The sequence below is a fragment of the Prosopis cineraria genome, unplaced genomic scaffold (assembly GCF_029017545.1).
Source record: "Prosopis cineraria cultivar Desert tree isolate PC_DT_omini unplaced genomic scaffold, ASM2901754v1 PC11, whole genome shotgun sequence".
NCBI classification, from domain to species: Eukaryota; Viridiplantae; Streptophyta; class Magnoliopsida; order Fabales; family Fabaceae; genus Prosopis; species Prosopis cineraria.
In genome coordinates this window covers 20,856,088-20,883,842 of record NW_026555342.1, presented here as the reverse complement: position 1 = coordinate 20,883,842, position 27,755 = coordinate 20,856,088, and the positions used below count along the sequence as shown (strand labels likewise).

Genomic DNA, 27,755 nt, shown 5'->3' with positions numbered 1-27,755 from the left:
TTACCAAAGCTTTAAGGTAAGATCAGGGCCATCAATTCCTACTTCAGATCCCTTATGGTTTGATCCAAGTGTATTTTCTTTCATGCCTGCTTCTTTCACTTCTAAAAAGTTATAGAAAGGTCGCTGGTCTGATCCACTTGATGATTCTGACCTTTGATAAGAGTCCTCCATTCTCTCCTGCAAAATTTCACACAACACAGAGAAAACCATTATCAGGAAACTAAACATCAATGAGTAGTCCTTGAAATATCGTTAGACCAGACTCAATAAATCAAACAAAGGAAATGAAGATAAGCTTTTAAAAAAAAAATTATGAGACCCCCTTAAATATTAAGTTATTTGAATGAGTTCTTTAGCTCAACATTTAGGAGAAAATTAGGGAAAAGGAAATAATCACTAAATTAATTGGGGGAAAAGACCACAATTATATAATAAGGAAGAAAATTTGCAAAATCATAACAATAAATTCCAAATTGTAAAAGAAAATTTACAGATATTGAATTTAGTCCATTTTCCAATTAACTTAGCGATAAGGTCCTTTTCTACAATTTTTTCAAAACTTAAATCTCTTAAAAGAACGTTAGATGAATGGTGGGCTCCACTTATACAAGACTCACATGTCAGTGAGACTTACAATTATCTTTCTACGCTCGTTTCACTTAAAATTACTTTTGAAAATCATTATTTTATCAACTGAAGAGAGAAAAAAGAGAGTGGTAGAATTGGGACATAAGGAGAGGGACCAGGGGAGAAACTTAGCCTAGTAGGACCCGTCACTGTCCTTTATCTCGCTTGTCAAAAGCCATGTACAGTTAAAGATGATATGTATCCATCTGTCTAATATAACTTCTATTTTTCTCTACATAATGTGATTGAAATTTGAAATGTGGAAATCAAAAGAATCGAACTTACTTCAAGAACTTGGTAATTGGGGAGAGCATTATTGTTCTTGCATGATTCTCTTTGAAACATAAGCATGGAAGGTGAAGGAACTGGTGGACTAGCAGCAGCAGTGCCATTGAATGAAGAAAAGTTTGAATGATGACCTAATCCTCCATTACTATCAGAACCAAACTTTCTGCTGCTATATCCCAAAGGACCACCCCATTTGACATCCCTGAGAAATGAATAAAATGTGAATATATATATATATATATATATAACTACAAAACAATAATCAAATTAACATATCAATCTGATATTGAAGAGAGATGATGAATTGAATATATAATGAAGGAGAACACCAACCTGAAGCACTCATTGTTAGAGGAATTGAAGTTGCTTGAAGTAATGTGAGTGTCATTTGAATTAGATGACTTGTGTGGTCTGGTAAAGTTTGAGAAAATTGGTGAAACTTGGAAGGTGGATGAAGGAACCAGAGAGTTTTCAAATGATGAAGAAGGGTGAGGCCTCTTCAGACCAACCATCTGCAGCAGACACACAAGACGGAAAGTTATCCCCCATGAATTTTTTATCAATATACTTTAAAACTATTCTTGCTGAGAAATATTCTGGGAAACTCATATATATATATATATATATATATTGGGCACATTTTCACATGCTTCTGTCAGAAACGGCTGGTTTTCATAACTGAAATATCAAAGTCAAAGAGAATCACGAATGAAATTTACATCAAATTCAGTTACAAGCTGGTCATTCCTTCCTTTCTGAGACTTAGAATCAGAAACAAAGAAAGGAAATGAACCTTGCTGGAGACCAAATGCATAATCACGCGCACATCGCGTGCCCATTTGTATAACTTTTTTAATTAATTAGAATGAACGTACTAATGATCACGCTAACTCACGTGTGTCTAAATTAATTAACTGAATAAAAGTTCCAGAGATGAAAGTCCTCCATAGAACTTTTGTCCAAAAGGATTGGTATTATAAGATGATTCAATTAAGTAGTCGATAATCTCTATAATACACATAGTCTGTATAACATTGGATCACAACATTAGATTAGACCTTGAATTTATCTTAAACATATAATTGAATTAGGTATGAAGCAGAAGCAGTCACCTTAGGTTCCTCTGGGTTAACGTTCCTAGATGTGCAATTGAAGTAAGAACTTTGGTTTGAAGGGGGCTCATGATTATGCAGGCCTGCTGGTAATAAGCTCGAAGAAGGTGGTGGTGCAGTAGGGCCTAAAACCTGTCTCATCTGCAAGAACATTAGATCCACCGAGATTAAGAATAAATCAGAACACAATGTTTAATAAATCAAACATGAATGGAGCTAGCTTGCTAGAATTCTTACCATGGAAGTATGGTACCGATTATTACAGTGTCTCTTTTGAGGCAAGGCTGAGTAAGGCCAAAGATGATTGTTACTTGATTCACTGCAAAAATTCTTGGAAGATGGATTTGCAGAGTGATGATGATGATCAGGATGGGATAATCCATCACAAGAACTGGGATTCATAGGAAATAGAGACTGTTCTGGAAAATTCCTTCCTTGTGTAGCTGTGTTATAGCCATAGAGAGCAGCCATGGGAGGAGGTGGAGGTTGGCTTAAGTGGTCAAATCTTGGGGCTATGGGGATGTGAGGAGGAGGAGGAGGAGGAGGACAAGATGTCGCCGCGGTCACGGGAACAGGTGGTGGTGGTGGAGGAGGGCAGTGGGGCTTCAATGGTGGAGATGAATGGTGATGAAGATTGAAACAAGAAGGTGAAACTGGAAATCCTTCTGCATTATTAGTACTGTTACTACTAATATTATTAATATTAATACCTCTGTCTGACTTTTCTTGCTCTCTCAAGATCTTTTCCAGTTCAGCCACACCAGGTCCTCTTTTTGGAACTTTTGGCCGTTTCTGCTGTTTCTTAATCCCCGAACTCCAAACCCCAGAACCACCGCCGTTGCCGTTACTCCCACAACCACACCCGGCGCCTCCGCCACCGCCACCTCCGCCAATGCCACCGCCACCGCCACCACCACCACCACCTCTGCTACTACTACTGCTAAACATGATCTATCTATAGACCGTTTGCTGTTTCTCTATCTGTACCTGAATCTTCTTGTCTGTTTCGTTTGAATTCAAATCCAGATCTGAAAATCCAGCGCCCAAATCGAAGGGAAGTTCAAAAACACAGACCAGTTTGGAGATAAAATAGTGATGAAAAGTTATTATTCCAGGATTTGAGGATGGGAAATTATGAGAGTGAAGAAGATCGATATGAAATGGCCAATGAAGAAGAGAGAAAAGGTTGAAAAGGAAAATCTTGAGTGAGAGTGAAGCTGAAGAAGGTATCTAATGATCTAAATGCGTTTTCCGGGATTTTCTCAGACCCTTATGATTTTGTCCGAGAAAAAAAAAAAAAAAAACGTGAGAGAGAAAAGAGTGTTTCAAAGCCCGGAAATCCAAGCATGCCCATCAGAATCTTTCTCGCTTTCTCGCATTTCTCGCGCTTGTTTTTCTAACTCGATTTTGCTTTCTCTGGGAAAACAAGACTTTTAAGATCCACTCTGAGAGTTCTACTCTTGAGGGTAGCGTCTAAGAATCAGTGAAAAATGAAAATCTTTGCTATTTTTAACAAAGAAGTTTCATTTTCCTCGCCCAGTAATTAATACTATTGCATGCAATTTATATGCATACACACACACACTACTCCTACTATTGTGGGGCCCACGTACTTGAATTTAAACTCATTTATTATTTATTTTCTGTCCTTGTGGAAACTTAATTTGTCTCTGGTCAAACTTTTACTATTTACTTTCATTTCTTTTATTATTTATTACATTTAGAGTTAAGAGTCCGTTTCGCATCTGGGAAAATCGCATTCTTACTCGGCTCCAAGCACACTGCCAAATCTTCGGTCATGCATCAAAATGAAAGATTTCTCGAGAATTTATCTATTTAATTAATACTGTCTCTTTCAAAATATTTGTCTTTCAAAATTATTGTACACAGATTAAAAAATGTATTTAATAAATAAAAATATGATTTACTAAATTTGCTCTTCATGTATGTGGAGTATATGTTATTAATGTACTAATAATGTACTTATAGTACTTTAATGTCTTTAAAGATAGAATAATATATATATATATATATATATCACTAATAAATATAGGACATTGGAAGTCTAAATAATTAAATAATTTCAAAAAAAATTTCTAGAAAGGAAAATATTTTGAAACAGATGAAGTATACTAATGGCATTGGGGGTTAATGCATTTCATTTATATTTTATTGTTTTTTTTCTCTGTAGAAAATCATAATTGTGTCTGATTTTCTTAGAAAACCAATGTATGAATATTCTGTATATACATTTATTTGTGAGAGAAAATTAAATGTGCAAAAAGTCTACTCTCATTTAGTGCATTATGATTCATATTTATAATACTGGGTAGGTTAATTAGATGGCCAATTCAACATAAAAAATAGTTCCTCAGGTTTTACTTATAAGTTATTTTTAATGTATTTTACTGGAACTAATAAAAATTTTAAAACTCATTAATTCTATCTAAAAATATAATAATAAATTTGCAATTTTAGTCCTATTAATGAAGGAATGAATAAGAAGACCAAGATAATTTAATAATGTACATCAATATTTAATAAGGGATAAAAAACTTATGATAAAAAATAATAATATGCCCTATAATTACCTCTATGTCAAAGAAAGTATATATAAAGAAATGTGACATCTATATTTAATAACGGTATCATATACACCAATAAATATGATATTCGTGTTGGTGTAAAATAAATTCAATATCATGATAACTATTAATTAGTATTTTTTTATAGAATATACCAGTGTCATTTAAACATGCGTACTAGTACTTATGGATAGGCTAAGCCTGTATAAATCAGAGGCTTTAATAAATAAGTCTGAGCCTATAAATCTGGTCTAAGCCTAAAAGCCTATTATAAGACCTTTAAATATTCTAGCATTTTAGTTTTAAATGTTTCAAAATACTGTAGGACTATTAAAATAAAATTAAATATAAATATTGTTTTATAACTATACTATATTGTATATATATAATAGGCTAAATAGGCCTAAATATAAATTTGAATTTGGTCTGAACTTATTCATTAAATAGGTTAAGTTAGGTCTAAAATACGCTAGGCTGTAAGCTCCTGTTAGAGGCTTAACCTCTTTCCACCCCAACTTATGGAGTCTAAAAGACAAGTCTAAATATTTGAAGGGAAACATTATAGACTTAGCATTATATGCTTAAGATACTTATTTTCAATCAAATCAAGACATGTATATGTTTTATATATTATTTAATCTATAAAAATTTCTTGTTATTAATATTATTAACATATTTAAATCCACATGTCTTGATTTGATTAGATAAAAGTATATCAAGTATATAAGATTAAGCATATAATTCCTACTAATATTATATGCAACTAGACATAAAATACATTAGCTTCAATTTTATGAGCTTTTATACTTTTTAGAAAAAAGATAACATTTCAATTTAATTTGAGAAAAATTTCATAAAAATATTATTCATTTATTAAATAATTTAGATCGATAAATTTTCGTACCATTGACAAACATAACAAGGCAACAATATTCCAAACAAAAACCTTATTTTATCTCTATTGGTTTTGATTATCGCTGTTCTAATTAGAGGATAACAAAGTCTTGCAAACAAACAAGCACGTAATTTTTTGGGCCCCCTGAATGACGGATGGTCATCTTATTTTTAGAATTTTCAATTTAAAGCTATATTATCTTTTATATCTATGTATTTAAAAATATAATCTTATATTCAATAAGATGAATCAATTACGCCTATATAAGGCAACTATCTATGCCTCAAAAGCCTTCTTAATAAGCAAAAAAATCAAAGATTTGTCTAATATGTATTACCCCCTTAATTTCTACTTTTCTATTTTAAAACAAAATCTTTCCAAAAGAACCAATTATATGTATTTATATTTTGACTATCTCTTTATATACTCAGAAATCTTTGACAAAGCCAATACTCACGCATATCCACATGTATTTAAATAGAAAATTATTGACTATCACATGGGTCATGAAGTTGTAATCTTTACTTATTATAAAGACCATATATCCCACCATTATTATCTGGTCAGAGATCACAGCTCACAATGAGACTAATAAAAAAAAAAAAAAAGAATAACCCATTTGTGGGTTGATCATATTGGGAGAGAAGGGATCCAAAGACTAATATGGTAAGAATATTTGTGTATTTATATACACACAACCATATATACACATATCAAATTCCATTGATAGAATACTTAATGAAAAAGGAAGAGGCATATTTGAAAACTGATGGATCTAATTTGAGAATTGTTGTTGGAAAAAAAATATTAAGTTAAAAAAATATTAAGTTAAAAATAATTAAACTTATAATAAATGGCTTTCACTATGTGAGCTACGAATTTTAAGGTTAAATTTTTCTGTAATAATGCACCTACATTTAAAAGCAGATTGATATAAATGAATAAAAATATGTAAGAGATAAAGACAAGATCCTTATAATTATATGTGTTTTGGGTTCAACTCTCTGTTCTGTTTGCATGAATATGAAAATATGGGAAGGTCTGGTGTAATATAATACTAACTTCTGTTTTATTTATTTTTAAACCAGACATTTTGTTTTCACTGTTGGTACAAAATCTGATGAATCAATCACACTATATATAAACATAAATAATATAAGTTGATATAGAATTTGTATTATATCATGATGATACAAATAATATATTCATTCACTAAATACACAAAATCTAAATCAGAATGTTGGCAAAAGAAAATCTAAATCAGAAACATAGATCATATTCAGGAAAAATATAAATTATAGGTAGTGACATGTTGGACGAATCCAAAGAAATGAAGGAGAATTAAAGAGCATTGATGATTGGAAGATATGGAAAAAAAAAAAAATCAATTCGATGCCACTGATGTAGCTTATTTGGATTTAGTGGAAACTTAATTATGAGAATTTATGCCAAAGATTCATCAATTTATTATGATATTTTCTCAGACTTGATGAGAATGTATATAACTTTCAAATCAATATCTGCATTAAATTACAGAAGGCATAAAAAGGATTTCGAATTATTTAAGGTTTATAAACTGAAGTGGAAGCAGTATATCCCTTAAAAATATATGTCAGATAATATTGTCCAGAACTAAATGCTCTGTCCTTTCCTTTTATATCGGACTATTCTCAGTTTTAACTTTAAGCTAAAAAATCATGATTATTTAAAATGCATCTTGATCATTCGGTTAATTCAGTTTAATGATTGGTATTATTTAAAAAATAACTTCTTATTTCTTGCCAAAGAAAAATAAATTTTTATTTTTAATAAAAATTATATCGTACGTCTAAAACTATAAGAATATATTTAATACGGAATATGATAATTGGTGGTTGATTTCTTATATACTTTCTTTTTTGGTAAATATCATTTATATGATAAAACATTATATTTTTAAATACATAGATATAAAGATAATATAGCTTTAAACTGAAAATTCTGAAAATAAGATGACCACCCGTCATTCAGGGGCCAAAAAAAAAAAATTGCATCCCATGCATATCCCATTGATTTGGTTATAATATTGTTTTTTTTTGAGTATTTTATAAATTTATATTTTCAATAATGTATTTCTATCACAATGCCATATATATATATATATATATATACTCCCTCTATTTTTACATATAAGGTGTTTTCTAGAATATTATTTTGTCCCTGAATATAAGGGATGTTAAGTTAATTTTGAATAATAATTAGACAATTTTGCTCTCATTGTCTTAAAAATGGAAGACATAGTAGTTATGTGATTTTTTTTTTTTATGAAAAGTTTACATGTGTTGAGTCTCGGGACTTACCAAAGTCAAAACATACCTCATAGCTTAAAAAACACTAATAAAGATACTTACAAATTATCCATCGACAAAATCATTTGATTTCATGACCTAAATGACAACAAAATCCCTCCAAATTATATAAATGACAATCTAATCCTTCAAAATATTATAATTTCATTGAAGTACAATGTCATTAATGAATTTATATAAAGGACCATATTGCCCTTGTAGCAATATCAAGAATTTGACATGCAAAGTTGTGATTTACTATTACATTGTTACGAATATAAGAAGAAAAGTTGTGATTATTTAAACAAAACTTGTGATCATTGCTTGTTATTTCTAACACTTGTAATAATATTGAGAATTTAACTTGTGAAGTTGTAATTTACTGTTACATTGTTGCGAATATAAGAAGAAAAGTTATGATTATTTAAAGAAAACTTATGATCATTACTTGTTATTTCCAACACTTGTACTAATATTAGGAATTTGATGTACAAAGTTGTTATTTGCTATTGTATTATTGCGAATATAAGAAGAAAAGTTATAATTATTTAAACAAAACTTATGATTATTTTATTTTCAACAAGGATAATTTAGTCATTTATATAAATTTATTAATAATAGCAAAATTTTTAAGGACTTCAGTAAAATTATGACATTTTAAATGATTAAATTATCATTTATATAATTTAAAAGGATTTATTATCATTTTTCTTAATTAAATCCTTACTAACTGGATTAAGCTTTTGTTGGTTATTATTGTGTGCTTTATCCCACCACCATGATATTAATTGTGGTATTATTGGGAGAAAAATTGAAAAAATGCTATAACTTTACGTGCTTTCAACTAAATAACAAGTTTTTATTAGGAAAAAATGATAAAGAAGTCTCAAAAAGATCAATTAATATAAGTTAAATCTCATATGCCAAATTTTAAAATTTGCAACTCAATCTCTCAATTTTACAACTCTGTTATAATGAATTTGCAATTTATATTTCCAATTGTAATAGAAAAAATAATTTTTTTATTTCAACTATATTAAAATTTAAAAAATAAGTTACAAATTCATCACAATATAATTGTAAAATTAAGAGATTGAATTGTAAATTTTTGAGATTTAGCACTTAAGATTTAACTTGAATTATTGATCTTTGGGATTTCTTTGTCCTTCTCCTTTTTTATTAATGGACAAGATTTAATTAAAAAATATTTTATGTACGGGAACAGAAGGAGCATATATATACTTTTGAAGAAGCAATTGCGACAAAAATTGAAAAAGGCTACGGTGATTCATATCGATTTATAAGGATGTCAACTTTCACTTACTTCCATCTTTAGGATATTAATGGGCATGGGACCCATGTCATTATGTTTTTCGAGAATCACATACACGATCGTTTAGCTGGAGGCCAAATTTCGTCCTTTCACTAATAAATATTTTATCCTTAAACCAATGAAAATTTATCTAATTGACAAAGATTTAACTCCAAACTTATAAAATTGCACGTTGAAATTTTATTGTCAATATAAAAAAATTTTATTGATAAATAATCTATAAGAATTTTTGTGAGTACCATTTAATGCTAATTAAAATCATGCCCAGTGAGACAGGCAGAGAGATTGCAAATGAATGAAACAATGTGTTTGCCTCCACCATCATCTTCTAAAAAAATTTTCACTACTGCAAAAAACAATTATAACTATACTAATTCACATCACATTTTGAAAATGAGACTTAGAAAAAATACAATTCATGCCACCCAAATAAAAAGAGAACATGAATTGAAAAAAAAATATTTTTTTAAAATTTTAATAAGCCATATCTCCCTCCTATCTACCCTCATACAAGAGATGGACATGGATTTAAAAGTCCACGTCCCCATGATTTGGGTGACGTAGATTTTTTAGAATCCATGTCCCCTTGAGAGGAGGGGGATGTAAAAGCTTTTTTTTTTTTTTGCCCTACACTACCTTTGTTTTTCAAAACCCACACTCATTGTCTCTTAGCCTAGCCTCATCTCTCTCAGCTGCTCTGCCTCTTGTCTCTCTCAGCTACTCTATCTCTCGTCTTTCTCAGCTCAACACTATCTCTATCTTTGAGCTTCCTCCCTCGCTCTTTGTCTCTATTCTGTCTCTCCTAGCTTCCTCACTATCTCTCGTCTCTTGTCTCCTGTCTTCATCCTCGTTTCTCATAACTTAGCTTAGTGTCTCTTGTCTTCGTCCTCTCTCGGCTGCTCTATGTCAATGAAACCCCAGCCACTCACAAAGCTCTAGCTCAATGTCTCTTCTTGCTACCCCTCTCCTCTTCTCTTCTTTGCTGAACAATGAAGCCTTAGGTACTGTTTCTTTCTTTCTTTCTTTGTTTTTTTATTTAAAGTTATCTCCACTATGTCTTTACAATCTATTTCTAATTTATTTTCCCACATTGTGTCTTTTTTTTTTTTACCATAAAATGCTTGGCTGTGAAGAGTTTGAAGTTATGGTTGTGGTATTTTGCAATCTTTATTAAACAAGGGATTATTTCAAGGGTTGAAGAAATGACTTTTTTTTTTTGGTTGATACCATGAAATGAAATGAATGGAGCTAGTAATAAGAACCATGAAATGGTCAAAACGGTGTTAAGTTTTGCTAAAATAGACTTAATGCGTTAAACCCATTAGATGACTAAGGGATGGGAAAGCATAAGAATATACTATAAGTATTAAGGACTAAAAACAAAACCTAATTAAAGTTAATAAAAAACCTTAGATGAAAGATAAAAATAATAGATGGAGGAGCATAAAATTAAAGGTTTAGGGGTTTGTGTTTTTGCTAGAGAGCTAAGAAATTTGATAAATACATCCAATCCAATTAGAATATATATATATATATATATAAGATTTTAGAAGACTTATATGAAAAGATACTTATTCTCTATCTATGACAATTACTCTCTTCGTTGAAAAATATAAGGTATTTTTTAAAGAGTTGGATGTTAAAAAATATAAGGTATTTTTAGTATTTCCAAGTATAATCATTGCCTTTTTTTCAAAAGTGTCCCTATTGATAATGACTTTATATTTATTGTAGGGTATTTAATAGCGATAAAAATGAAAAGATAGGGTTATTTGAACGTAGATAACTACTTTATTGGAGGTAAGATTCGGTTAAAAATGTCTTAAATTTTTAAACGGAGGGAGTTATAATACATATATTTCATATTTTTTGTCCTTAAATTTTTTTAATATATATATATATATATTGCCAACCAAATTTAATTTAAACATGTTACATGTTAGCAAACACTAGAAAAATTAAAATTTCTTAACACTAATGACCTTAGATATGATCAATAATTTCTTTTTACAATAGAGAGGAAAAGACTAAATGCATAGGATGCTTTAATTCTAATAAATAAACATAACTTCTAACCTTTTTCTGAAGAATATTGATCTCTTACTGATAAACTTCAACTTGAAACGCATGGAATTAATTTCAATTTTAATTATTACAAGGGTATTAACCATGCCGTACACATAATTCCATAAAATTGCTAGCTTGGTCTAAATAGAGGGAAAAGTGGGAGGAAAATAGATAGAAGAGAATACTAGGAAATAAAACTTCTAAAAATAGTAATTCTTTATTTCCTCCTTCTATTTCTTTCCTTCCATCCAAACCAAGAATAAATGAAATAGGAATATATGAAAACAGTAGAGGCCATGTTGTAGTGAACAGTCAAAAGTATCAATCAACTCTAATTTTATATTATATATGGTATCCAAACCAAGAATATGCATCTATTGGTTTATAATTGTTGTAATTTTAGGATGTTCAATCTTTAAGGAGAGACTCTATGAATTTTTTTTAGAAATGAGTCTAATTAAAGCACACATAAGGTAGTAAATTATTAATTTGATAGACTTTATGATGATTTGTTAGGTAGAAATAGAATAGATCGTAGTTGGATGAATGTTAGTAGAATGACTTAGGAGTATGAGAATGTTATAGATCAGTTTCTTGAATTTTCTAGGAAAAATGTTCCTAGCAAAAATGAAAAGTATTGTTATCCTTATGTCAATTGCATAAATAAGATTGAATTGGGTATTGACGAAATAAAAGAGTATTTAATTTATAATGGAATAAATTTGAGTTATACAAGATGGATATAGCATGGGGAGACAATCACAACCTCTATGTCCCAAAATAAGCAAATTATGAATGACTAGGATTATAAAATAAAGGATATAATTTGTGATGTTGGGATGACATCATTTGCACAATCACATGTATATGACAACTTGCGTAATGATGCAGAGAAACCCTTATACTCAGGGTGTACTAAATTTATGCTCTTGATAGCTATATTGGGATTGGTTAACTTAAAGTCAAGAAGTAGGTGCACTAATTTGAGTTTTACAGAGTTACTTGAATTCTTAAGTAAAATACTTCCAGACCATAATTTGCTTCCAAAACGTATGTGTGAGGCAAAGAAAATCTTATGTCCAATGGGTATAGATTATAAAAAGATACATGCTTATTCTAATGACTGCATATTATGTAGAAATGAGTATAAAGGGCTACACAAGTGTTTGAAATTTGAGACTTTACAGTACAAAGTGAAGAAGGATAATGATGTTGATTATGGTGATGAGATCATAACTAAAGTGCCTCTTGTGAAGGTGATGTGGTATCTTCCAATAATACCATGGTTTCAACATTTGTTTGTTAATCTAATAGAAGAAAAGAATTTGATATGGCATTTTGATGAGAAAACATCTCATGGGAAACTTCAATACCTAATTGATTCTCCTCAATGAAAGACAATAGATCACATGTTTCCTTAATTTGGTAGCGATCCAAGAAACCTTTGGCTTGGACTCTGTATGGATGGAATCAACCTATATGAAAATCTTAGTAGCACAGTGGATGGCTAGTTTTGTTAGTTATTTACAACCTATATCCTTGGTTGTGTATGAAGTGTAAGTACATAATGTTGTCTTTGATGATTTTGGGACCAAAATAGCCAGGAAACAATATTGATATCTACTTGGCACCTTTGATTGAGGACTTAAAAATGCTGTGAGAGAAAGGTGTAGATGTATTTGATGCTTATATGCAAGAGTAGTTCAAGTTCCGTGCTATGATTTTTACAATAATAAATGACTTTCCTGCATATGAAAACTTGTTAGGATATAGTGTTAAAGGCCATAATGCATTTCCTATATGTTAAAAAAGCACATACTACCACTAACTTAAGCATGAAAGAAAAACAGTCTACCTTGATCATCAAATATTTCTTGATTGGTATCACTCTTATCGTAGATTGAAGAAGGCTTTTATTGGTTTGCAAGAGTATGAAATGGCTCCAAAGGCCTTAACCGAAGACCAAGTTTATCAATATGTGGAAGGAATTAATGCCATTTTTGATAAAAATAAAAAGAATGCAAGTGAGAAGAATGTGTGAAAAAAGAGGTTCATTTTTTTATCTTCCATATTGGCGGAGTCTAAATGTGAGGCATAGTCTTGATGTGATGCATGTGGAGAAAAATATGTGTGATAGTCTTATTGGTGTGCTTTTGCACATAAGTGGCAAGATTAAGGATGAAATAAATGCCAGACTAGATTTAGCTAAAATGGGAATAAGAAAATGCTTTTACATGCAAAACAAAAAGAGGGGAAGAAAGTTTATTTACCCCAACGGCACACACATTATCTAAAGAGAAGAAAAGAAGTTTATGTGGACGTTTGCATGCTATTAAGGTACTGTAAGGGTGTTCTTCTAATGTTAGAAGACTTGTCTTAATGAGTAATTTGAAGTTAATAGGTTTGAAGTCTCATGATTGTCATGTGTTGATGCATAACTTTTACTAGTGGCTATTTGGGAGATTATGAAAGATTATGTGAAATGTACTATAACTAAATTATGTATGTTTTTCAATGCTATATGCAACAAAGTCATAGATCCTGACAAGTTGGATGAATTGAAAAATGAGGGGTATATTATTTTATGCCAATTAAAAATGAACTTTGATCTAGCATTTTTTGACATTATGTGCATTTAATAATTCATTTGGTTAGGGAAATAAGATTTTGTAGTCCTATTTATCTAAAATGGATGTACTCATTCGAGCAATACATGAAAATCTTAAAAGGGTATTCTAAGAACCCATACAAGCTTGAAGTATCAATTGTTGAATGATATGTGGCAGAAGAAGCTATTGAATTTTGTACTACATATCTGAAAGGAGGACGTGGTTTCTCAAAGAAACCAAGTCCCCCTTATTAGAGGGGGACATGGTTTCTCAATTTGTCAGCTATGGAATGAGAAATCATGTCCTTCTTACTAAAGAGGGATGTGGTTTCTTTATAAACCATGCCCACCTCCTATAAGGGAGAACATGGTTTGTCTGAAAACCACATCTCCATTTAGCAAAATGGGGACGTAAATTTTGTAGAAACCACCTCCCCCATTATTAAAGGGGATGTGATTTAATTTATAGTTTTTCACATCATAAGCATTTGTAATATGAATAAGCTATTATTTTAAGTCTTTCAATATAATGTCCCCTCCAATTATGAAGTGAAAAACTTTAAAAATATAACGTGAAAAGTCTATTTTGTAGTACTGTTTGAGAACTTTGTGATTTAGTTACTTTAGATCATTTGAGGATTAGACACAGCTTTTAGGACATTTAGTCATCCCATTTCCTTCATCAATGTATTTTGATTTCTTGAATGACTTGGGCCCCACAGAGTGGTTTAGTCTCGATGATCCAAAGAAATTAAGATAAAAAACTTTGGGAATCCACAACATGCCTAGTGTGCGTGAGGTGATAACTCACCCATTTTACGCCAACACAATGTTAGGTCCGCTTGGTCATCAATATGATAAAGAAATGTAATACAGTGCAATTTTGATGTGGTGTAATGACTATTATATATGTAATTTTGTTTATTAGACTATGCAAAACAAGTTATTCTTAATTTTATTTTTATCAAATAAAATAATATTGAAAAGACTATAATGCTCCTTACCATACAACATTAATGGAAGTTATGGGCAATTGCGAAGTCTGTTAAAGATGGATTGCGAGCTTAGTGTACGTATGCCTCCGAGCCTTACTTTCACGCCGATAAGTAAGGTAATTAGAAGGCTAGCCCGTGATTCTTATAATAAGGGATTATGTTCGTTTGGTACATGATACATCATTATACATAATCTTCTTCAGTAGGAACAAATAATAAAACTCATGAATATTGTTCTAACATCCCGAATCATGAATACTGTTCATAGAAAAAATTAAGGGGTAAAAAAACAATAATTCATATATAAAGAATCTTCAATAATATCATTCTCAGCCTCGATGAACATGCACCTGCGAGCTCCAAATATTTGGAACGAGTGAATATGTAAATGTGATTAAGTGGTTATGAGTAGTTGTGATTTTATCTTTTTTTCTCCAAATGTATCATATTTTATCTTTTAAGCCTTTAATATATATGTTGGGTTAACCTTGACATATTAGGCCCATATACATAAGCCTAATGAGAGAATGAGGCTTGATCAGAATACAAAGGAAATCTGAGTTTTGAAGTATAATTTAGGTGGGCATTTAAGAATAATATTTCTCTCTTCCTAAATTGTGGACTATAGGGTGGGAGTCATACATGGGACGCATAAAGCCATATCAGATATCTATCAGGAATATCTCCAAAACGAAAAACTTCTCTCCTTAATTCTCTTCTCTCTTCTCTTCCAATAAATGAATTTGTTGTGAGCCTGAACCAGGTTCAAATGGTATCTCCGTTCTCGCATAGAAAAATAATCTGGTTAACTCACAGGTTCACTATAATCTGGTGTAACTCACAGGTTCACTATTGAACTTCATAATTCTAAATATATATGTATATTCTCTTATTTTCAGTGTGGGAAACGCGTGCCTATCGTAAACCAAACTTCATTTGGTTCATTTTTGGCTCGCTTCATCTGCGAGTGATCCCGCCATGAAGTCACCTATACATACAACGGTGTGGATATTTATCTCTGGTCCCGAATATGTTGATGTTCGTCTTTCTGCCCTCGTCCTCTTGTCTTGCTTCTATCTGTGGCTTGGTCGCAATTCTAGAATTTGTGAAAGTATATATGTTAAATTCCTAGAAAACTTAACTAAAATATATGAAAAGTTAATCCCAAATATATAAACACTTTATTAGGTAGAACTTGGGTTCTATCAGTCTTGTATGTTGAAGTTTTGTAGCATAAGATATGGCTCTCCATATTAGATTTCCTATGTTGAGTATACTCAAGAATAATATATTTTGTCAAAATAACTTAAGTCATTTAATTTAGATATTTCTTAAACTTGTATATTTATGATCTATCTTCTAATTTTTATGTGTGAAATTTCTGTTATATTTTAATATTCTTTTTACTACTTTTTTCTCTCATTTTCTCTCATTTTTTTTTCTTTTTGCCTGAACTTGTACTTTTTTCTTTAGTTTTATAGGCTTCAAATTTATTTAATTTCTTCTTCTTTTTCTTCTCCTTCTTTCTTCTTCAATGGCTAAAAACATTTTTCTACTTTATCAAAAATTGATGGTGTACACAGTTATTTTCTAATTTAAATTTAAACTATTATTTTGAACTGCTAAACTGCTAGTGCATACTGATTAATGAGTCGATGATCATACAAATTTCAATGTACAAAATTCAAGAAGGGTGAGCAAAAAAACTACTCTCTCCATCCTAAATTATAAGAACTTTTAAATAAAATCTCACATATCAATAAACCTTATTAAATACATTTAACAACTTTATTTTTTCAAAATAAAAATATAAACTTTTAAAAATACTCATAATTTAGTACATTGAAAAGAGAAGGGATACAAATTAATTATAGAGATAGAAAGGGTGATATTGAAATTAGTATATTTAATGAAATCTTAATCTTTCCAAAGTATCTTATATTTTGTGACAGAAAAATTTCTTCAAAAGTGTCTTATAATTTAAGATAAAGAGAGTATAATTTAATATGTCTTCAATGACATAGAGTTGCTTAGTGGCAAAAAAAATTATGCAGAATTTTTTGGCAAATTATCACGTTTTTCGATAACTTGATGATTTAATCAATGAATTAGTAATTTTTGAAAATATTGTAAAGTTTCCAACAGATATTAAAGAGAACGTGATAATTATATTAATCAAACCATTTATCCCCATTTAATAATTAAACAAGAGCCGCTGCTGAATTCATTGAGGAAAGAAGAGAGGATTTAGGAGGGGAAATTTTGTTTGGATGGGATATTTTGGTCTTTTCGTTTTTCTACCTACTTGGTCCCTCCATCCCAAATTATGAGACACTTTCAAACAAAATTTCACATATCAATAAATTTCATTAAATACACTCAACAATCTCATCTTTTTAAAATAAAAATATAAACTTTAAAAAATATCCATCATTTAATATATTGAAAAGAAAAGGAATGGAAATTAATTATAGAGAAAAAAGAGTAATATTAGAATTAGTGCATTTAATTAAATATGAATTTATCCAAATTATCTTAATTATATTTTGAAACAAAGAAACTTTTTTAAAAGTATAATATAATTTAGAACGAAGGAAGTATTAGCTATAAAAACTAACCCATGGCTAATAGCATACCATACAAATTCATCATAATATTACGTTACATTGTATTGCACTGGCATTATATTAGTAGAGGGTACGTAATTGAAACCAAACAAGTCCTTAGTGTCATTGTTAAGGTATATAATTCCTTAGATGGATGCTTATTCTTGGTCTTACTAATTATATACATATCGTAATCGTGATTAACATTCTTTTTTGCACAGTCAAATCATATATATTCTAGGAGGAATATGGGAGTATGGGTCTTTTCAACAAATTATATTAACTTAATTAAGTCTTTGAGCACCGTAAAGGTTATTTTACTTTTTGACATCATGTGTTTATTACTAAAAGGCATATTATTATTTTCACAAAAAAAGGCATATTATTCTGTTAAAGAAAAATACATAAACCGAGAAGTCTTTATTTATTTATTTTTTTGGGCCACCTAGCTGTGTCTTTATTGGATTTCATGATTTACTTGTGTAAACATGGATTTCTTTAATTCAATAGCACTCAAGGTTAAGGGTATAAATGAAGATAACAAATTTTAAGAATTTTTAACATTAAACGTGACATTTCCACCAGCTAATATGTGTGTGTGTGTATATGTATATAACTTACATTTTTAGCTATAATATATATAGATTGAATTTGATATAATCGGCAATATGTTAATTGAATATATATATATATATATATATTATAGCTTAATAATTATGGAGAAAAAAAGAGAATTGCATGCAAAATAGATAAATGAATATTTTACATATACATATACATACGTACATGTGTGTGTGTGTGTGTGTAATACAGGACGATATGACTGTGGAATGCATGTTAATTTGTGAAGAATTGCAGCAACTATTAAATATGCTACCAAATCTCTATATATATACAAGTGGGGTTTGATTGAGTTTTTAAATAGCAACATCTATCATCAATATGAATCAAAATTAATATAAAAAAAAAAGTAAATCCATCTCATTTGGGACAGTACTAAGTGAAAAATAATTAGGCAATTATATTCAAAATATTTTTTTTGAATCATCATGACATATTAAATACCATATTGATAAAGAGGTAATTAAATTTTAATGGAATATCTTAGGGATTATTTTTTTTCTGTTTTTAAAAAATATTTTTTATTTTTAAAAATAAAAAATAGATACTTTTAAGTTATTTTTATTTTATTTTTCTTATTTTTAAAATACTATATATTTGATCATTGCAAATTACAGTTATTTTGATAAATTTTTATCGTAAATTACTATTATTAGCTGCTTATAATCATCATGATCAATTTATTTTTTAATTCTAAAACTATTAAAAAATTTTATTTTATTTTTTTAAAAAATAATTTTAAAAATTATATTACAAAACAGTTTTTAAAAATAAAAAATATAAATATAAAGGAGAGTTGCTCTAAGTGCAGAATTATGATTATTTATTTTATAGAAATTTTACAGATATCAAGGTCCCGTAGCTCAGTTGGTTAGAGCGTTGGTCTTATGAGCCGAAGGTCGCGGGTTCGAGCCCCGCCGGGACCATATATTTTATAATTTCTGGACCAATCAGTACTCCCCAAATCAGACACGCACCATCGCCCACGTGGCGACGTCAAAAACTTAGACTATTCCTGAACCAATAATCACTACCCGAGTCAGACACGCGCCTACGGCCCACGTGGCGGGCGGCTGCACAAACTTGGAGTATTCCTGCCTGTAGCGGAACCCAATCGCATTGACAACCCCCCCATCTGTTCACTACAGTTAATTAATGAAGACTCTACAGTTTTGATCTTGCCCCCTAAAACATGTAAGTATTCAGGAGGAAAATTTTCATTTCCTCGGTACATATTCGTCAATCTAAAACAACACCCAGAAACGAAGGAAAGCAACCCATTGCCAACACGATGTTGCCACGGTTCGTTCTGCTGTCGCTGTACTCTCTCTTTGTTGAATTCTTCAAATTCAACCATCTACGGCGTTTTTATACGCTCGACCACTCCGCTCTCCAATCAGCAGTCGTCTTGTCTTCTTCAGATGCGCAAAGTCTCTTTCTTTCCCTACTACACATCTCAAATGGGAAAATTAAAGCTGGTATTGGGCCATGGCAGTCCACATTGTTCACCGAACTTTTACGTTTCGTTTTTTATTCTCTCTCTCTCTCGTCTGGGCTTTCCTTCCAATTTACTTCTGCTGATATCATTGTCCTACTCCTTTTTCGTACGAAATCTAGGTTGCTCAACTTTGGGAGCAGGTTCCTCTTGCCTTGGGTACTTTCTGGCTTCTTCTCTGGTATGTCAAACCCAGATGCAGTTTTGTGTTCTCTCGCGGTCTTTAGATTCTTTGTTATTTTGGGAATATTAGCATCTTGATGACTGATAAGAATTTGAGGCTTCCTCTGTTTTCAGTAGTTGAACTATTGCTCGATTGTTTTGTGGTTCTGTAGATGGATTACCATGTGGATTTGATGTGGAAGGAGATGCGGTGTAGTTGTTTAGACATCTTTTATATATTTCAGCTGGCTGGACAATTACTGTTGTTCTTGTGAAGTGAAGGACGTTAAGTCTTAAGAGTAATTGGAGATTAGTTATTCAAGTGTAACTGTTATGAACCATGTACGACTGTACAAGGAGAGTAGCTAATTACACGTGTACAGAATTAGAGTCAACAGAGTGAAGGCAGTGATATTCGTCTGTTCTTCTTCTTCTTCTCTCTTGATCATATTTCATTTTCTTGTTTCATCTTCTACTTCACTCCGTGGTATTAGAGCAGCTACAGGTCTTGTTCTTGTGTTCCATGAAAAGACAAAACATATAGGGATGGATTGTCATTTTGAAAAGGAAGTTCACAAAGATGTGATCTAGAATCCATTTGATAGAACCAAAGAGCACTTAGCAGACATATTGACAAAAATCCTTAAGTAGAAGACAAAATCAGTACTTGGTTTCTGAGATGGGAGTCAGAGACTTAGGTGAAGTGTGAAGTGAAGAATGTCAAGAGTGGTTAGAGATTAGTTACTCGGGTGGAATTGTTATGAACCATGTGTATAATGATTGTAGTTAATTATACATGTGGACAAAAGTGAATAGAGTGAATGGAATGGCATTCCTCTGTGATTCATCCTATCTCTCAATCATCTTTCATCTTCTAATTCTGTATTCTTCTTCAATAGGGGTTCTTCTTGTAGCACATACAGAATAAATTGGATGCATTTTGGTATCAGCTCTATCAACCTAGATAGCTTAGAATTGTTAACATTTTACATACCATGCTATAGGTTGACTGGAGTATGCTTCTTTGATCTTAATGTAATTGATAATAAAATCTAGTTGTGAGTTAGGTTTCTTTTCTAGGTACAAGAATCAAGATAACATGCCATTGTTATGATGGAAGACTCTGAGATATAATATATCTATGTGGTTATGTGGATATGTTTGCATTTCTGTATTTATGCATGAAGTAAAATATGTATTAATATTATGTATATGAATTTGCTTGTTTATGTGTACAGTTATAACACAATGCATCATGTACACAGGGCAGCAGACACAAACATTTGGACTTGATCATAAATAACTTAAATTACACAAGAATATTCTATCTCTTACACTAATGTAATCCTCAGGGATATGTTTGAAGAAGCAGGTATAAGGCTTTAATTTAATGAAATAAAATAAATGAGTAGATTAATAAAGAATACAGGAACTTCAATTGTGTTTTCTTTTGTTTGAACAGGTCAGTTGTGGCATTTTTGGGCCAGCTGACCAGATTTTAAAAAACTTCAACTTGTAAGTGATTACTGAGTATTATGTTCATTTTAAATGCCGCAGGACTCCTCACATCAAGAATGGGTTCATGCAATTGTTTTAAGACAATGATTTGCTTAGGAAAGTCAAAAGGTAGTTCAAAGAAAGCAAAGGTATCTCGTGCTTCCTGTCAATCTTGAACTTCGCCATTGCCATATTTTCTGAAATGAGCAATATTTTGTCTAAATCTGGTGATTCATTGCCATTGATTAAAAAGCAGAGTTATGTATTGAAAAAAACAAGTTAATTTGAGTTTGGGCATGATGCATTTCATATTTGGGACAATGAACGTTGTTGTTTAAAATAAGCATGTGAGTCACTTTATCAATATTTAGGATGCAAAAGTAAAACTTATTTTGTATCTGAGGCTGCTGTAAGAAGAAAATTTCTGTCCATATCTGCTTGCACTTTGAGACAGGGAGATCTACCTTCAGGGAAACTCAGTGCAGTGGAGTCAAACAATCACAGAGGAAAAGGTTTTAGTGGTGTAGAGAATGGTATTAAAAGTGAAAGTCTGGTGTTACCTGGGGTCTCAGTTGAAACAATTGCTGCAACAAAAATCCAAACAGCATATCGGGCTTATAAGGTATGTCAAGTTGTAATTTTTTGCAGAATGGAGTTCTTAAACATAGTAGAACTTCCAACCTGAGTTTATTATTATATATTTATATTATTAGCACAATCCTTAGTAATCATGCCTTCCTTTTTCATTTTTCATTATTATTCCTTTTGATATGTCATTGTGTTGTACCAGCTAGGTAGGTTCACGGTTAGGTCTAAGATATTACAACAACATCAAATAAATCTATCTGATATTTCTGCGTCATACAACGCAGGCTGATATCACTTCCTTTTGAAAGAAAATATGTAATGATCCTTCTCATCTACTAGGATCATAAGTGATATGGGCTTTTTAAAAAAAAAAATTACAAAAGAAATTGGAAATTTACATATCCACTGGAATATATCAAAAACATATCCTCTTGTTTTGTTTGTTTTATTTTTTTTTTTCATCAGCACTGTGGCAAGCAAGCATGAATCTTAATTTCTCACTACTAAGAGTTGGAAGGTTCTCCCAAAGCCATAGTCAAGAATGAAGATACTTACTCCCGAAGGTTACTCTAGGTGGCCTGGTTTGAATTCAGGACCATTTCTGTGGCTTTTAACATCAATAAAGCAAAATATCTAAATCCTTTTACTCATCTTTGATGTTTATCTAAGTATTGAAATCACACAAGAGTACTGACGGTGGGCAAAAATAATGCATTTTAGGTGCGCCATGAAATGTCATTATAATTAGCAACCCCACATATTGGCATCTTTTGGACCTACCTCAGCAATAAATTTGAAAAGATCTACTCGGTGAAGATGGGTTGGAGTATCGTTAAAATAATGCAGTTCAGTGAAAGGAACTTTTTGGCCATCATTTCAGGAATTCACTTGCACCTAGATAATTGGAATGGTAACATCTGTTTCAAAATGTAGATGGAAAATTATATTTATATATATATATATATATGGTGTATAAATATTCACAAGCACCTTATATTCACATATCATAGATGCATGCATGCTTTCTTGTAGAGGCATCAATTAAGACTAGCCCTTGAAGGCCCAAGGCCAAAATAGGTTGGCTTTGTAAAGTCTGATTATATCTCAGTTAGAGCTGCACAAAAGACAGGACGGCACTGGACTTCACCCTAACCCAAAGTCCGGTCTCTTTTATGAAAAAGATTGGGTTAGACAACCCGTAGTCCAGTCTTGTCCAGTGATAACCCGAAAATTAACAGGACTAGACTTGGTCTATAGGACTGGGAGACTGGTCCTGTCAGTCCAGTACTCACTTAGCTTTTTTTCCTTCTTTTTATTCTATGAGAGGCAATGATCCATTCCAACATAATAAACTCAATTAAGATAGTAAAAACACTTATAATAATAATAAATTCATAATAATTTCTAACAATAAGAAAAAAATATTTCTGTTATAGTCTAAATTATTTAAATTTATAACTTTAACAAAAACAGTACTCAACAAAATTCAACAACACTATATTACAATAACAATTTAGAAACAAACTTAATAAATCTTTATACAATCATTTCCTTAGCATCAATTACACTTTAAACATTTGTCAAAAATAAATTAATTACAATTATAATAAAAAAATTAATAGGACTGGACTGGACCAAGTGGTCCGGATGCCTGGTCTCTTGTCCAGTCCAACCCGAAAAAATAGTCTGGTCCTTTTAGTCTTTTTAGTCCTGAAGGACCAGTGACTATACAGACCGAACAAGACTGAGACCATATCGGGTTGGACTGGACCAGACAGGACTGGAAGACTTTTGCACAGCCCTAATCTCAGTGCTCCATTTTTGTTAAATTGGGCTGGTCCTCAGGGCCTTGGTCGTATATATATATATTTATTCTTTAATTTAAAAATCTAAAAAAACATTTAAAATCTCAAAAAAGTTGTCACACATGACATTAAATCTATAAAAACAAATTGAAATCTAATAAAAAACATCATCACAAAATCAAAACCGATAACAATCAAACTTTGCTATCATCATTAACGAATTCTTGATGATTTTCATTGTCATCAACATCAATATAATTTCATCTTTGTCTTTATAGAGCCTCAACAGTGGCAAATATATTAAACTTTTCATATATTTCTTCTTTGCCCCTATGAAATGAGGTTAGGGTTTTAAAATTAATGTAGTATTTAATTTTTTTAATATTAAAATTTTAAAAAAATATAAAAGGGCTTAAAAGGGACGGCTTTTTTACCTTTTAAGCTTGAATTATTATTTTACACTCTAGGGTAGTGGCCTGGCTCTAGATTCTTTCGGGCTTAAAAGGGCTCAGCCGTAACTTGCGGCTCTAATTTCTTGTAATATGTGCTGCTAATTCACAAGTATTGGCCTCTATTATCTCTCTGTTTTTTTTTTTTTTAGTTGAAACTGATCCATATATTCATCAAAAAGAAATTGCAAGAGGTTACTTAGTGAATTCGCCTTCTGTCATCATCAACCACCTCTTTACCCAAGGTGTTGGATAATCAAAAGTACAAAAGTCTATGAGATAACCTAGATGGAGAGTAGGCAACCCAGTTAGCTTCCCTATACATAAAGTTAATTGAAACTTCCCAATTACTACCTATAACAGAATGGGCCTCCTCAATGATGTCTCTATAGGGTTGGGCATCAACTTGGTCCCTACTGTTCTGTTATTTCTCAGCTGTTGATTTTTGTTCTGAAATGCTGTTTTCCATCTTTTAGGCAAGAAAATCTCTGCGTCGTTTGAAAGGGTTTGCAAAATTAAAGATCATGACTCTACGTCACTCTGTTAAAAAGCAAGCTGAGACAACTTTAACTTATCTTCATGAATGGAGCAAGGTACAGAGTGAAATTAGAGCTCGCCGAATCTGTATGGTGACAGAAGACAGGATCAGACGGAAGAAGCTAGAGTCACAACAAAAACTTGAGGCAGAGCTCCATGATCTAGAGGTAACTTTTCTTGCTTTGCAGTCCAATGCCTTGTTAAGCTAAATATTCTCAACGATGGGATGCTGGAATTCTTTCTTTCCACATCAACATTGATATGTTGAACGACAGATTTCACTGGCTAACTTTGTACAGATTAGTTTTTACTTCCATTATCTGGATGACATTGAGAAGATTTATCATTAACTAATTAATAATGCTGACATTGCCTTCCACTCAGTTACTCTGTTAACGTAGTAGTTAAACTATATTTACTTACAGGTTGAATGGTGTGGTGGCCCTGAAACCATGGAGGAAATCCTTGCAAGGATACATTACAGAGAAGAAGCAGCAGTAAAACGGGAAAGAGCCCTTGCATATGCCTTTTCTCATCAAGTAGGTTAATTAATCTAACAAAATGAGTCTCATAATCAATTTGCTTCCCCAGATTCATCTTCAGTTCAAATAAATCACATGCTTATCTTATGAATCATTCATGTACAGTGGAGATCCAATTCTACACAGAACCAAGGGCTGGGAAATTATGAACTTAACAAAGCTAACTGGGGTTGGAGCTGGAAGGACCGCTGGATCGCCGCTCGCCCATGGGAAAGCCGTGTTGGCAATACACCTCCTAGAAAGTCTCAAACTAAGCAAGCTAGCAAGGTTCAAAAGTACAGGAACTCTTCAACATCTAAAAGTGCTGTTTCAGTTAAGCCAACAATGGCTAATCCAAAAGCTAGGAGATTGTCTTACTCAGACATAGAGAAAACTGTGACACATGAAGTAAAGCTATAAATACTCTGGATTTTACATGAAGTAAAGCTATAAATACTCTGGATGCTAACAAAGAATGCACACACACACACACACAAAGCATATGTCACATGGGAAGAGCCAAAACTGAAGAGCACTAGTAAGCATCTTATTTATTCAAATTGGTTTACTCCCTTCTTCTGCACATACAGATGGAAGCTGGTGAAATTCAAACCGTTAGAGTGTTATTGGTTGGTTTTTGTTTCTTCTATTTTCTTCCTCAATAATGTATATTTAAAGAACAGACCAAGAGTCAACTGAAGAGTTCGTTCCCCCCCCCCCCCCCCCGGCTAATGTCATACAAATTCTTGCAGCCATTGCATTTGCAGTTAATATGAATCTAATTTTTTATTTTAAAAAAATAAAAATAAAAACTTTTGTATTGTTAAAGGAAGAGTATCATTCAGGGACGTCTTCAGCTAGTTATTTTCGTTTGAGAACAAATAAATCTGAAATATCATTGAAAAAACAAACGAACTTAATTGAAATTAGTCCAGCAAATTCAAGCAATCTCATGAATCAATTAAGCCAGAACAAAATCAACAAATTAAGATGTAATCAATCAAATCCAATTATTAGAATTATAATTAGGAAAAGGGAAAAGTAATGCAATTCTTTTAGTTAGTTGATGATGGTCAGATTGGGGCAAAGAAACGAGCTCCATTATGTTTCAGATTAAGAATAGAGCTGTTAATAAGGCTCAAACAGCCCTTAAAGGACTCCTATAAATAAAATAAAATAAAATTTCTCTTTTATGGAATTTAATGCGTTATGATTGTGCAGCTAGCCTAGCTAGCATCATCAAAAAGAGGAATCCACACACTATTTTTGTTAGAGCAATTTGATTTATATTGGAGTTTGCTAAATAGGAAATTAATTATCCTTTGCAACAAAGAGATTTTGCTAATAGACAACAAATGAGATATGTACTTAATGTTGAAATCTTGGAAAATGAAATGGGAAACCTAGTTGCAAATTCAAGTATATCGGGTTGGAAATTAGATTGAGTTGGCTGCAAATTCTTGAAACTAAACAAATAATTTTTACGAGAAATCAATATTTAGATCATTTGTTCATAAATACAAAATTGAGATGCAAGGCTGGAAATCGAGATAAATGGAATTGTAAATAGTAAATACAAGAAAGTAAATTGTAAATCCTCAGAGCCGTCTAAATACACTAATACAAAAAAGTGCTTTCGGCACTGCTTTCGGCAATGTTTAAATTGGAACAAGTGCCAAAAGTACGTGTCAATGTCCATTTTGTAAATAATTTACCATTATATTGAGTTCTGGCACCGGGTGTATGAGTAACTGGTTCCACAAGCCCTCTAGGAGCTTGAAAAATAAAAAATAGTTAATTTTTTTAAAATAATTATTTTTAAAAAATAAAATAGTTATTTTAAAAATAACTAATTAAAAATAGCTTTTGACAGTAGGTGTATGAATAACTGGTTCTAAAAGCCCTTCAAAAGCTTTAAATGTAAAAATAAGGGAAAATTGCTCAAAAAAACTTAACTAGATTTGAGTTTGCTTAGAAGGACTTAGGAAAGATTTCAAAGTGAGATCCTTTGTTGGCATTAGTTCACCAGACCAAATGACTATATTGCCCTAACAAAATCTCCCCCACATTCTCTCTTCCCATGAGAGCGTGCTTCTCCATACCCTTGTTTGCCTCAACAGTGTCTCTCCAACAACTACTAAGAAGAGTCTGTGTCCATAAGTGTTGTCTTGGTGTGAGAATCACACCACTATTGTTGCTATTGTGTTTTTGGTGTTGTTCATGTTGATTGAGTTGTTGAATCTTGTTCATATTGCATCTTCATTTGATGTTGGTCCATTCCTAATCAAGCTCTACCTCTATTATTTGATTCCAAATGCTTTGTTTTTCTAGATATTTGAGTTAACTCATCACTTTCTCCTCCTTTATTCTCTCTTTTGAGTTTACTTTTATCAATTTTCTGTTTGTTTGTTTGTTTTGATGCTTTCGGGTAATTTGGATTTTGAACGGGTTTGGAAAAATACACAAGCACACACACATATATTATATGCAAATTAGCAATTACATGTCTCCTTTTAGTTATTAGTATTGCTATTTTATTTTATGAAATTTAATTGAAATTAACAACCATTTATGTCTTTGCACCCTAAAATCAGATCAATTGGGAGATGTTTTACACTAGATTCAACATGCCATGGG

At 31.4% G+C, this 27,755-nt stretch overlaps 2 protein-coding genes and 1 non-coding gene across 5 annotated transcripts; 2 read left to right on the top strand and 1 right to left on the bottom strand.

Annotated features, from left to right (window-relative positions):
- Positions 1-2,975, bottom strand: LOC129286304 (uncharacterized). The gene is made up of 5 exons (XM_054922297.1): positions 2,265-2,975; positions 2,028-2,168; positions 1,249-1,427; positions 913-1,117; positions 1-177 (listed from the first exon to the last, which is right to left on the bottom strand). Exons 1-5 carry the CDS (start codon positions 2,973-2,975, stop codon positions 1-3), a joined length of 1,413 nt encoding a protein of 470 aa, XP_054778272.1.
- Positions 2,976-18,916: 15,941 nt separating this feature from the next.
- On the top strand, positions 18,917-18,990 carry TRNAI-UAU (transfer RNA isoleucine (anticodon UAU)). The gene has a single exon. It is a non-coding gene; the product is annotated as a tRNA-Ile (tRNA).
- Positions 18,991-19,287: 297 nt separating this feature from the next.
- Positions 19,288-25,701, top strand: LOC129285203 (protein IQ-DOMAIN 9-like). Of its 3 annotated transcripts, XM_054920785.1 has the most exons (7): positions 19,288-19,542; positions 19,682-19,740; positions 21,279-21,367; positions 21,673-21,840; positions 24,537-24,764; positions 25,023-25,136; positions 25,245-25,701. In XM_054920785.1, the coding sequence occupies exons 3-7, from the start codon at positions 21,296-21,298 to the stop codon at positions 25,536-25,538; spliced, it is 876 nt and encodes a 291-aa protein (XP_054776760.1). In that variant the 5' UTR covers positions 19,288-19,542; positions 19,682-19,740; positions 21,279-21,295; the 3' UTR covers positions 25,539-25,701. The 3 variants fall into 3 exon arrangements, with proteins under 3 accessions (XP_054776760.1, XP_054776759.1, XP_054776758.1); XM_054920784.1 differs by lacking the exon at positions 19,288-19,542 and having other exon boundaries at positions 19,590-19,740; XM_054920783.1 differs by lacking the exons at positions 19,288-19,542; positions 19,682-19,740 and adding an exon at positions 21,015-21,093.
- The last annotated feature ends 2,054 nt before the right edge of the window (positions 25,702-27,755 follow it).

Coding starts and splice junctions, on each gene's coding strand:
- LOC129285203 (XM_054920783.1), top strand. Junction 24,765..25,022: donor CAGAGCTCCATGATCTAGAG/GTAACTTTTCTT, acceptor ATTTACTTACAG/GTTGAATGGTGTGGTGGCCC. Junction 25,137..25,244: donor CATATGCCTTTTCTCATCAA/GTAGGTTAATTA, acceptor ATTCATGTACAG/TGGAGATCCAATTCTACACA.
- LOC129286304 (XM_054922297.1), bottom strand. CDS start 2,975: ATGTTTAGCAGTAGTAGTAGCAGAGGTGGTGGTGGTGGTGGCGGTGGC. Junction 1,428..2,027: donor TTAACCCAGAGGAACCTAAG/GTGACTGCTTCT, acceptor TGTCTGCTGCAG/ATGGTTGGTCTGAAGAGGCC. Junction 1,118..1,248: donor TCTAACAATGAGTGCTTCAG/GTTGGTGTTCTC, acceptor TTCATTTCTCAG/GGATGTCAAATGGGGTGGTC.